Here is a 13,058-nt window from a genome sequence, read left to right as displayed (position 1 = left end):
AATTATACGTCTCTGCACTAGAGCATTTCACGTTCGAAGTACGAGTTTTGTAATATTTTGTACGATAAACAATTTAAATTTGAGTTTAAATGGATTTGTTATACAATTTCCATTCTGATATTTGACTCTATTCCATAAATAACGATATTTTTGCCTGAATTGTTAATTGAAAGTACCCTCAAGAAATACTATAAAAATGTATACTTAGTCATGTTTAAAAAAAACACATGCATTTTACTTTCCTCGTATTCGAAATGAAATTAATTTTTACTCGGCTAACATCCTAAACTGAAAACGCCGGTTCGATTCCGGCCTCTGCTACCGATGGACTTGGTTTCTTTTTCTTTAGTCAATGACGTACAATCTATTTCAGTTTATTATAATTTATATACATAACGTCATTACTGACTAAAAACACAAATAAAGAATAATTTACTAAAATAATTTGATTTGTTCCCTAGTAGTATTTTACATAATAATGGCGTTATTCATAAACACGTTACTGGCCTGAATTAGCTTTAAATCGTTTGTCTTTATCTAAAATTTTAACTTATGTATGTGTAAGAAAGAGATAACACATAATTCAACTAAATCAGTCCCGTAAAGTTTTATGAATGAGGGGGTAAAATTACTCTAACCAAAAGAAATCGATAATATTCTTGGCGTTACAGGCCTCGTAGCCAACACGCCAATCGCTGACGCTCCGTAGCGATCGAAACGCAACTGTCGATGTCGCTGCCGCACTAATATGGAAGAGTGATAGAGAGACACAAAGCGTTTCGTTGTCGAAGCGATAGCGATTGTCACCCTGGCTAGGCCGGCAGGCCTCGTAGACAACACGCCCATCGCTAACGCTACGTAGCGAACGAAACGCAACTGTCACTGTCACACTAATATGGAATAGGGCTCGCGGTCGAATCCGTGTTTCGTTTACACGTTTCGAATACCCGTGTCCGAATAATACGTAAACGGTTTTCTGGCCCGTTCCGCACGTTTAATTAAGAAACGTGTAGTTAAGACCCGTGTACACGGATAAACGGGTATTCGAAGAAACGTATCTTATTTATCCGTGGCTCCGGACACGTCCTTGACGATAGTAGCGAAGGAACGAACGCCAGCTACAAATGAATAGACAAAAGATTCATGACGAGTTTCTGTCATATTTAACCTTATTCCGTGGGTCATAGAGTCGAAATTCAATAAACGGTTTAGAAAACCCTTTCTTGAGAAGGTAGTTTTTGCTTGCAATAGGTATTATATACGAGTATTCACGCTTCTTATCAAAGTAGTATTTTATATAGCACTTTAAATAGCTACTTTTTTTACGTTGCAGGTTACCAATATAGTAAAAAAAACCTGCTAGTACCTATTTAAAAAATATATTAGTACCATCGAGTTCAGTATGTAGGCAGAAAGTCAAACTAATGTTCGAAATTGGCATTAAGTAATTATTTATAAAAAAAATACATTTTTAACTTGCTTCTTTATTTTTAGTTTAATTTGAGAACATGATATGAAATTGTATTTCTTGTCTTGTAGGTACACCTTATAAAACAAAGTCCCCCGCCGCGTCTGTATGTTCGCGATAACCAGACCTCACCTATGAATGAAGTGTTTCTTTGGGAATGTTTATGTGTATATTTTGTTAAGGTTTTGTTTAAATTGGTAGAAATATGACGATGTTTGCTAATGAAGTTAGAATAAATCACGCTGGCTAGGAGCTTAATCGAAAACGCTGCCCAATCTATTTGAGATATAACGACACAATGTATGGTGGAATTGTCTATCTTTCATTGGTCTACAAAAAAGTGCGCGATGGCTGTCTGTCTATATTTTAAGAATAATTAACCCATTATTAACTTCTAAAAAAACCGGACAAGTGCGAGTCGGACTCGCCCACCGAAGGTTCCGTACAAAATTTAATTTTAAATTGTTTTTGTTATGGCGGCAACAGAAATACATCTGTAAAAATTTCAACTGTCTAGATATCACGGTTCATGAGATAAAGCCTAGTGAGTGGTGACAGACTGATGGATAGTGAAGTCTTAGTATTATTAGGCTTCCGAAGTGAATACTTGTTACAGAATGTATTTTATTATGCTTGACTCTCCATGCGAAGCCGGGGCGGGTCGCTAGTTATTAATAAACACTTTAAATCAACTTGATAAAATTGCACCTTCTCAATAAATTCTAATTGTTTTTGCTCTAGGTACCTCTTACCATAGTAAAACGCTTTTTAGTGGGGTGCGGCTACAAAACAATGGAAAACATTTTCTTGTGCAGATGTTTTGACCTTATTACAACGACATAAAGCTTATAATTGTCGGTGACACTTGTGATAATAGTTTGGGAACCTACATGTTTTCGACGATGATAAACAAAAGGATATTGGAAAACAATGGATGGATGGACCACCGGTCGGCAACGTGCGCATTTAAGTTTATTACCTGAACTCTAGTGAGAAAGTGACCAAAGTGAATTATGAATGATTACCAATTTAAAGATCTATCTTAATGTAATTAGCAATATTATCGCAAGTTATCCAAGGTAGTATGGGTTTTTATGGTTCTTGGGTAAAATTCTGCCTTTCATTTGAGCATGATTACTCGATAATCCCGCTTTTGTGGTCCTAAGTTTTTTGCGCCGTTGGCAGGTTTGTTGTTTTCGCAAAGCAGTAATAGACCCGAGATAAAATTAACCACGAAATCATTAAACTGTTATTTTTAATTAATATTGTATTCTGCCTGCACACCTATTATTAACGAAAATACTATACCATTATGTAATTATAAAAAAAAACTATGATCGATATCAAATTTATGTAATTAGCTTAGAAGCAATCGGTTTTATTAAATGATATAAATAGTTTAAAATAAAAATTATGTATACCTACTATTAAACACAGGAAGATGGCTCAGTACCTATGTTTTATCAATACGGTTAAAAACAATTTAAAAAAAAAGTAATTGTGCGGTTTTATGAAACCACGATGCAAGTGAAACTTTTTTCGGATTGTAGGTATTTAACTAAAAAAATTCGGAAATTAATTCGAATTACGGTATTAAAATCGCGGTTTTAATGTTAACTTAATAAATGGGGGCGATAGGATAAAAGTTTCACTTTAAAAATTGTACGACAAACGAATTCATCTGACATAATAATAGTGGAAAGTGGACCTTGTTACTATTGTACATTGGCTCAAACTGGTTCGGAGAATTCGGACCCATTCGGAACGGTCTTAAGTACCCGTGTACACGGAGATCCGTGTCTGAGATCGTGTCCTTCGAAACGTTTTCGAATCCCGGCGGTTCCGTGTAAACCGGGTTCTTAGTACCGCCGGGCTTAAGAACACGGGTATTCGTTTCGGCGTGTAACACGGATACCGGGAGCCCTAATATGGAAGAGTGATAGAGAGACAAAGCGATTCAATGGCGAAGCGCAAGCGATTGTCACCTTGACTAGGCCGCCAGGCTTGCGTGAGTGCGCGAATTCGTGCCCGCCACAGGACTATCGCAAATTTATTATTACAAGTTACCTTTCCGACGTTTCGACGCAGATAACACAGGTCTTGTTCGCGGATAACCGATGTCCCAGCAAAATGTCAAAACAGAGATACGAGTAACTACCCGTCGGAAGTCTATCAAAAAGTTGAGGATAATAATATAATAATAATAATAGAGCCTTTTATTCCTTAAGTATACATGTAGTTACAATTCATTTTTGTTTATATTTATTTCTAATTTAAGGACCCCTTCTGGGTATAGGCCTCCCTATGCCTAGGCCTCCCTATAAAAAAGTTGAGGATAGACATATAAAATAATATGAAAACGGATTATATCTCGCATATTGAATTTATAATACATCCCGACGTTTCAATTAACGGATGAATTATTAACCGGGATGTATTATAAATTCAATATACGCGATATAATCCGTTTTCATAGTTTTATTTCATGAGTAACTATCGCGGTAACCGAAGACAATATTATGATAGACATATTAGTTTATAATTTCAGATTTGTTTTGTCGTTAGGTGTGATGATGTATTCCTGTTATCCCTCATTAGGTCGTTAGGTGTAAATTTTGTATTTTTTTAAATTAAAGCCACTCATCTCACGTATATAAATTATTGACGTCGGAAAGGTGAACAAAATAAATTCGATATAGATCCGTCACAAATTATGATTTTATATGGATTTAGAAAGTTTTAAATGTTAATTTTTCAGTTTTAAGCGTTTATTATTTTGGTTTCTTTTTAAATACTAGGTAGACACTCCTGCAAATCCACTTATTTATCTTCTAGTGAACTAAGTGCTTCACCATATATGTCCTTAATTGCGTATAACTTTTTAACCGCAGCGAGATACTGTTTTGGTTTTGGTCTTTTAGGTATTTCTTTTAGCTTTTTCAATCTGGTATTTCCAAATCCGGGCCCTGGTCGATATAAAGCTTTGCAGTCTTCAAGTTTAAGGCCCTTTTTAGCTTTGCTGAATATAATGTTATTATAAAGCGATGCTATTTTATTTATATCACCGGGGCTGTAATCTTTTGGTTCTTCAGTGTTAATAATATTGTCAAAAATTTGTAACTGCTGTAATGAGTAAACACAAGAGATTATAGGTATGACAGATTGTCAAACTTGTTAATTTGGGTATGTGAGGAAATGTAAAATACACAAGCACTTTAATATACGTAATATAATAAACATGACTTATAATTATAACTAAATAAAAAGAACTAACTACTAATACTTACATAATATGATCCCTGTCAAAAGATTACGTTAATTTTAAGCAGTTTTGTTTAGGTAATGTTTTCTTATTAAAGGTTCTATTAGACCGACCAGTAGGCCAGGTATAACTTGCACCAGTCATTTCCTAACATGCGATAACACATGAAGTGGTTCAGAAAGATATAGGTATCATAAGGACTCGTGAACGTCAACTGTCAATTTGTAGTGGATAAAGAAGCTATCCAATTTTGAAAAAAAAAATGTATTTTCTTCCTATTGAGCATGAACAATTTTTTTCTGGATTTTTATCTGTTATTTGACAAAATTCTCAATCGCGACATGTATGTTTTTGCTGCGTGTTTAGATGATTCTCGATACTCAATCCATCAACAGAGTGACTGTGTCCGAGTTAAAACTTGACAAGAACAGCCTAAATCGTTTAACAGTGCATGTTTCGGCCAATATGGCAGATTCCGAATATAATTTATAAATAATTAATTAATAAATATTAGGGGACAACCTTACACTGTTTTATTTTCTAATAAACATTTAGTTGTTGAATCTTTAGGCATTAAGAAGTATTATAACGTTACCATTGACGTTAAAATTTTAAGAAAACAAATGGGTTGAAGATTATGCACAGAGAACCTTTTTTCTTAGTTAGTTTAATATACTCACTGTCTTGTATTTATCACTCCTAACATCTATAGTTCTTTCGCCATTTGCAGTGTATTTATGTGCTGGATAGTGGCCTGCACTATTATAGTCATAATGAAAATCATGGAACAGCCACTCGTCATTTTCTAACAACTTGAATAAACTCGACTTTTCTGGAAAGACAATATTAAATAAAACCTCACATAAATCGTGATTAGCGTTTTCCATAGAAGATTGTTACTTGGCTAGACCCCCAAAAAATGTAGAAGCTTGCCTAAAATTATTGAGTATCCTACAATCTAGACAAGAGAAGAAAGAGTCACACGGAGATATAGCGACTTTCCTGTGGCCGTAATTATAGTTAAGGCCTTTAAAGTACTTATAATATTTGGTAGGACTCTAAATCAGCATAAACAGAGTCTCCTCTTATAGAAGTTTAATCCGGGCGTAAACAATACCAACACAAAAGTTATGATATTTGTTTTTTTCCTTTGTATCTCAGAAGCCCGAAAATGCTTGCCTGGCATATCATAACATTCATAATGAACACCAGCTTCACAAAAGAACGCGTCGTGAAAAATAATTCCAAAGCACCTAGCTAAATGTGCAATTGAATTGGTAACTATTAAAGTTAAGTATAGAGCCAATCATCAATTTCCTTTTCATCTACTTACCTGGCAGAATATTGCTCCCGTAAATGGTAATGAATTCACGACAATCCGGCGAGTTGTGTTGAGGTGGCACGCCCAACAACGCCAAAACTATTGCCGCCATCGGTCCGCCGTGTCTGAGTCTGAGGCAATCGTAGCCAACTGTCACTTTCTGTCAATTATGTCAGTTACTTGACCATTTTTGAGCTTTTAATAAGAATCAAACGATTTCCACGAAATTTTGATCTAATGTACTAAAAAGCAAATATGTAATCATCACTACTAGTAGAGAACAAATCTAATTATTTAATAAAATATTTTTCACCGGATAGGCCAATCACATAGATCCAAAAAAGCGTTTGAGGGATTAATTTCAAGCAAGCTCGAAAAAAAAATTGATTGGCCTAGGAGAGCTTGCTCACTTTTTCTTTAAGTAGTAAGTAAAGCCTGACCAGGAATATATGACGACGCGCCATATTGCGGAATTTCATTGGAACAAATTTTTTCATGCTTTACTGAACTGTCACTGTCACTCGTAGGTAAATGAGAATAACAGCGCCCTCCTGACAATGATCATACCTATATATTACTGGACAGGCTTTATATGAGTTATATTACTATGACATCTATTTCAGTTTATAATATATTTATAATAGAATAAACAATGTCAAGTGGAAGACAGTAGGTACCTTAGTTTAGTATACATCTACTAACCTGGACGCCACTATTTGTGAAGGATTTAGTGGAATAGTCCTTGCAGTCTAATTGTCCCCTTCGATTGACGAAAAATACCCATCTTTCATTTTCGTCCTTCGGCGGCTCAGTGAGCTCGTGGAAATCTATATTTGTACGACGTTTGGCATAGTCCAGGTGGGCGCGGATTTTGTCTCGAAGAACTTTGTCTGGAACACAGATTTAAAAGTTATGTAGTAGGTATCACTAAGACGGATTCAGTGTCCAAATTCGCCAATTTTCTCGTTTACGTACGGCACACGGTTGTGAATATGTACAACCTAAACGCGAGCGGTGATGGCTCAAACCCGATAACTGAGCATGTGTGTGTGCAAAATTGGCCTGTTATGAAATCACATTCTACCTCCGTCTCTCTCTCTCCATATTAACTCTGTGGATTGAAAAACATAACGTTTGATCATTAGAGATGAGAGACGGAATTTAACGGTATTTGTTTTACAGTTTAGCACAATGAAAAAATATAATCTACAGGAACAATCTTACAATATAATCTAATCACAATTCAATCAATGTTCTAATGCTCACAAGAAAATATATCAATTTAAGCAGCAGCGTCTGGTAGACCTAGCAACATATCGCATCGTGTGACTCCATCTTCAGAACAAAGTTTGGTTTCATAGTCCCGACAAGAACTGTTAATAGAGTCGCTATTGTGGGGTACTACAAGAAAGATTGATTAATTGAGTACAATCAGTACACATCGTAATGAAGGGGTACTTTTAGGGCTACCTACATAATTATGCAGTTCGATCCCAAAGGGACGTAAAATTTTGAAATTAATTGAAACCGGTATTCAATTCAAATAGACGTAACTCTCACCATAAGAAAACTCGTCGATGAAGTACGGCACTTTAGCCTCCGCCCATATTTTTAACTTTTTTATTTCAGCTGTGCTTAATTTGAAAGCTGGTGGTGTCTTATATGTTTTATCAAGTCGCGTAGGTCGCATTTCAATATGATTTTCGTTCGTTAAATCGTATACCTCTATATTTTTAAAAATATCAGCCTTTTCCCCACGTTGTACATCATTATCTGGCACGCCTGTGTTAATTGATTCTTCACCTTCACCTGGCACGTCATCTTGTCCCTCATATTCTTTTTCTTCTACATCAATTGGGCCATTGTCATCTAGATAATCACCTTGTGCATCAACTCCATCCATTTGTTCATTGACGTCTTGAATATCACCTTGTAAATTATTTTCGTTTTCATCATCAATCAGTTCATTATCGCCTTGATCATCATTTTCTACAGGTTCATCTATTTTGTTTGCATTCTTAGTTTCATTAGCAACTTAAATAATATATTTTGAATTAACTTTATTAGCTTGTATTTAACTGGGAATGTTTGTAACTTTAGTAAGTTTGTTTACGTAAAAAATTTGTGAACAACGCTAGTTGAATCTTACAAGCAGTACATAAATAAGGTGCTTCCCGGTTTCCAATTGAGTTGAAATAAATTTACCAAAAGGTTATAAATACACAATTGTGGTATTATCAGGCCAGCCTGTTGATGGATACCGAACGATTGTCTTAGTAATGAACGCTTTTAAAATTATGGTATTTATACTCGTTAGCGATACAGTTGTAACAAAATAAAATCTTTCTCAAAAATATAATTTATTTAGATGGGTTCTTTCATAATTATGTAGGTTTACTCTTACAAGGCAGCAAAAAAAAATGACACGTCAGATATTTTTGCGGTTTTCATCGTGTAACATATTATTGCAGGTGACTAGACTATTAATTTAAATGGACAAAATTATGGAAAACTACCTACGTCAATCCACAAAATATTTTAGATATTGATGCCAAACGCTTCATAAAAAAATAATCTTTGCTGCTGAAATTTCACAAAAGAGAGCAGTTTATAGAGCTATTCCTTCTACAACGACTCAAGTCCCATGGAAAAGTCGAAAATACACCAATTCACTTAGGTACAGTAGGAATCATGAGACTGGACAATTTACCGCTTGATATAAAATCCACTCTTAATTACATTTAATGTCGTCTATTTGAAAATTATTTGTCATGTAAATTTACCCGCTTCGTTTGAATTCACATAATCATTTCCGACTGCATCATCTGGTTCCCCATCGTCTACTGCATTTGTATTCGTAAATTATATTTTCATTTGATGATCTAAGTTATTAATAAAAAGTTATCCTTTCCTGCGCCCTGTCCTAATGAAAGTTATATCCATAGAATAGATAAATAATCATTACTGCACAAGATTAATATACGAATATTGCACATTTTAGGTTGCCCATCCCATCCATCCCATCTTCTTTGTTCTTTCTTACCAAGTCTAATAATATTTCCCTCATTTGAACCGGGAATAGAATCGGGCAAATAATCTGTGTAAAAAAGATGATTATTAAAATTTAACCGGATCAAGTTTAAGTTACGTTTCTTAAGTTCGTAGTAGTACTAGTAGTTACTGTTTAATCTTGATTTTGGTTTCTTTACTTTATAAGTAAAAATAGAAGCACACAATATTCATTAAGTAGAAACTTAATAAGTCAGTGAAAGATCTGTGTAAGTAGAATTGATCTGAACACTCTACCTAAATCAAGAAAACATTTACGCTTTTAAACAAGATGTCTTTTTTATTTCTGAAAGTAAATCAACTATCTTAAGTAATAATAAAAAACTGTCGCTTCTTTACAATCGTGTAAAAACTTCGATTTGTTTCATAAAAACATCTTTATGTAAACTATAGATATCATTTTGAAATTTTTAAACAAATCGTATTACCTAGTATTATTGCGAAATATATTGCGAAAAAACTACCAATATCTTTACACATATATAAGTAAAATAACTGTGCCAAAGTAAGATGTTCTTTGCTGGAACTGTCTTGTATTTAGGTACCTACATAGTGTCTCGTTAAACTAAGTAGGTAAATAAGTTTCATATAAAAAAACAGAGCATACTGCCCGATTATGTATGTTTAAAAAACTTACCTGCCGTGCAAAGTAATAATAGTAAACATAACTTGAAACAATTGAAAACGCATATTGGTTGCATCTTCAGACCCGAACTCTAAGTAAAATTGGCATTCCATTTATGATTTTGGTGTAGACAATGTATAAAACGTCAAAAATACGATAAGAATCTTTTATGGTCAACACTGTAAGCTATAAAATTTCTTCAGAAACGATTGCGGCTGCAAATGTTTTCTGGTTTGTTGTAATGTTTTCTGGCTGGCGGCTGCAAACGTATGGTGTCATATACTGGGGTAATTCCTTAGACGTGCAGTCCACATTCATTTTGCAAAAGAGGTGCTTAGGAACTATCTATCGTATGAACTACAGACAATCATTGAGAAATGTTTTCAAGGACAAATGTTTTCTAACTTTAACTGGCATATATATATATACGAACTCTGTAAATTTATTAAGAGCAACAAGAATTATTTCACAACATTAGCTTCCCTCCGCGACAACCTTCGCAATATAAGTATAATTTAAAACTACCTCTGGTAAATAATAAAACTTACGATAAAAGCACATATATTACTGCCATTCGCGTCTTTAATCAGCTTCCAGATGAATTGAAAATGTTAGATGGCATAGAATTTATGCGTAGTTTAAAAAAATGACTTATTAAGAATTAATTCTATTCATTAAATTATTTCTTTGAATTACATTCTTCAAGATACTGTGTCCCCTGTACAGAGCTATGATATGTACGTGTATAATAGTTAAGTGTTTCTTAGTTTTAATTTAGTTTTAAGTGGCTATTGTATACCCGAATTGGGTTACCGTTGAAACTCACATGTATCACATCACATAACACCGCTGTAACACGGTTGTACAATAAAGAACTATCTTATCTTATCTTAACTGGCGTGAATAAGAATTCAGTTTGTACTGGCTTGTTGCTCAGTTAGGTTATCTTTTCAAGACCGGGTGATTCGGAAAAGACAATTTCATATAGGTACGTGTCATGTTGTGCTAGGACTCACATATCGCTGGCGAGGTTGCGGAAGAGTACTTCGGCGTTCCTATGGCCTCGCCATATAGCCCTGAGACGGCAAAGAGGGGGTTTAGTGGATAAACTATGGGTCTCATTAGCCTATATGGGACTCCCACATAACCATCCCAGGCCTATCCCCGTGGTATGCGTAATGCATTCCCCTCTATAAAAAAAGGACACATACTCGCCCCGTGTTACAGAAGCCGGGCAGACAGGAATGATTCTTTCTTATATTTGTTATGTGATTGTGAGGAATAGCGAAGCAAATATAAAATAGGTACAGAAATAACTTGCAAAATAATTTTCTGAGAATGGCAGTTTAATCTTCAAATTTAACCTGAAATAAAATATCTGATTCCGTTTTACATGGTTATTATACTTGTTAAAGCAAGTTACAAATTAAAATTAACATAATAATCCATTAAAAAAACTATAACTTATGTATTATAATAAATTAAGTTACTACATAATGTATTGTATTGTAGTACGAGCAGGTCTCCGCAGCTCGACAAATGAGCACCTTTTTTGCGATTAAATACTATATTTAGTAATTTCTTTGTAATAGTAATTATTATTCATCACAAACCTCTTCACGTGACCTCAAAGTTCTTTCGCTCTCGTGGAGAATGCTTAAATAATGTTGTTTTACTGTTAAAAACCTAGGATCCTTAAACATTGTCACACAAATTTAACCAAGCGCATCACCGACTAAAATTCACATGCACTACAGGAATGCAAAAATACTTGCGCGTAAAAAATTATTCACGCTATTTCAGATTCAGCCACGCCATTCGTATCCCTTATGACAGATTTCTCAGTTCATAAACATAAATTTTCCAACGTGCCCGATACTCGTGAGAACGTGCCTGCGGCCCTGCCGACCACCAACACAGACTGACTTTTCACTTTCGAGACTTTAAAACATTCCACAACAAACCTTACAATATAAGAGACAAAGTTGAGTTTTCGTTTATCATAACCTCTTTGTTAGAAAATGAAGCTGTTTCAGAAAAGTTCGCGCTATCTGGACGCGCTACGGTTGCGGTCGCAATAAAATAAAATGACGGAGATATGACAGTATTCGTTGCATCACTGAGCGCGAGCATAAATTTTAAAAGGGAACATCATCATATATCGAACTGTGGACAACCCTGGACGCTGTTTTCGAATGATCCACTACGTATCCTGCAAGTCGAAGAAAACGTACACTAAACTTAATAGGATTACCCTTAAGAGGGAAAGAGAGGTCAAGTGATGAGAATCATGACTCGACATGTAATAGTCGATGCAAAGTAAGACAGACAAGGTGATGTCGACAGATAAATGTCTAATGGAGATGTAATGTCTTGTAGGTTCGCGGTAATAATAATATGTCATACTGTGAGCGTAATATGTGATGTAATTGAGTGGCCAATGGAATAACATTAAGTAAGGTAGGTCCATTATTTTGCTGATCGGGAAGTATTCTTGGGTTGTTAATTTGACGGGTGTGTTCATAATTTCTCAATTATTGGCTCCCTTCTCTTTACATAAGTGAGTAAAAGGCCAATCGACTGGCATTAAATAAGGTGTAGTCTATTGTAGACTAAGTATTTTGTCACAGTACGATGCCATATTAAATATTATGATGGTAGTTAGACTGGTTAGGTTTATTATAATTTTTATTTTCTTTCTTAATATGGGTTCGTAGCTTAGAGGATATAACCTAACGGAGTAGCCATTAACAGGTGGGCCTCGGTCGAAAATAGTCGGCCAATGGTCCACAATGTATGGACTGACGTTTATCTGACATGGCTATTTTTACGTTACGTATACATTTGACGTTCCCTCCCCCGCAAAAATCGGCAGACTTTTTACAGAAAATTACAGGCGTCTCCGTTTGGTTATATCCTCTAAGGTTCGTAGGCTGGGTTTCATAAAAAAATTACTAAGTATTCTAAGTAATAATCTTACAGTAGATGGCTAAAGGTGACATTCGGATGCCAACTGCAGCTGCATTACTGTTGCGACATCACTGCTGCGGGCGCTGTCACTTTCCCTGATAAAATGAATGACTTTCGTTCAATAGGGAATATTACGCAAAACTCTGCGTAGAGGGCGTCACTAGCACATTCACAGGGCCTATCATGAAACACGAATATCTAAAGTTCGGTTTTTGCCTCTCTATCACTCTTGCATATTCGATCGATAGAGGCATATAATGAAATTTAGATTTTTACGTATTACGGTAGGCCACCTGTAAACAAACCGCCTTGATGCATCAATGTCATACATTTCGGCTGTGTC

The 13,058-nt window shown here is 35.1% G+C and overlaps 2 protein-coding genes across 2 annotated transcripts in view; one reads left to right on the top strand and one right to left on the bottom strand.

Annotated features, from left to right (window-relative positions):
• Nucleotides 1-5,392: 5,392 nt before the first annotated feature.
• Nucleotides 5,393-7,741, bottom strand: LOC134740900 (seminal metalloprotease 1-like). Its single transcript, XM_063673553.1, has 4 exons — nt 7,612-7,741; nt 6,754-6,941; nt 6,064-6,211; nt 5,393-5,562 (listed from the first exon to the last, which is right to left on the bottom strand). The coding sequence occupies exons 1-4, from the start codon at nt 7,739-7,741 to the stop codon at nt 5,393-5,395; spliced, it is 636 nt and encodes a 211-aa protein (XP_063529623.1).
• LOC134741007 (homeobox protein aristaless-like) overlaps nt 6,122-13,058 on the top strand; it is a 509,271-nt gene continuing 502,334 nt past the window's right edge. The window contains exon 1 of the mRNA XM_063673729.1: nt 6,122-6,126. The gene's annotated coding sequence lies outside the window, so the exon portion shown is untranslated. The remainder of the gene's footprint in view (nt 6,127-13,058) is intronic.

The sequence above is a fragment of the Cydia strobilella genome, chromosome 4 (genome assembly GCF_947568885.1).
Source record: "Cydia strobilella chromosome 4, ilCydStro3.1, whole genome shotgun sequence".
In the NCBI taxonomy this organism is placed as follows: Eukaryota; Metazoa; Arthropoda; class Insecta; order Lepidoptera; family Tortricidae; genus Cydia; species Cydia strobilella.
Note: the sequence above shows the minus strand (reverse complement) of the source record. Positions and strands in the feature narration are given on the sequence as shown.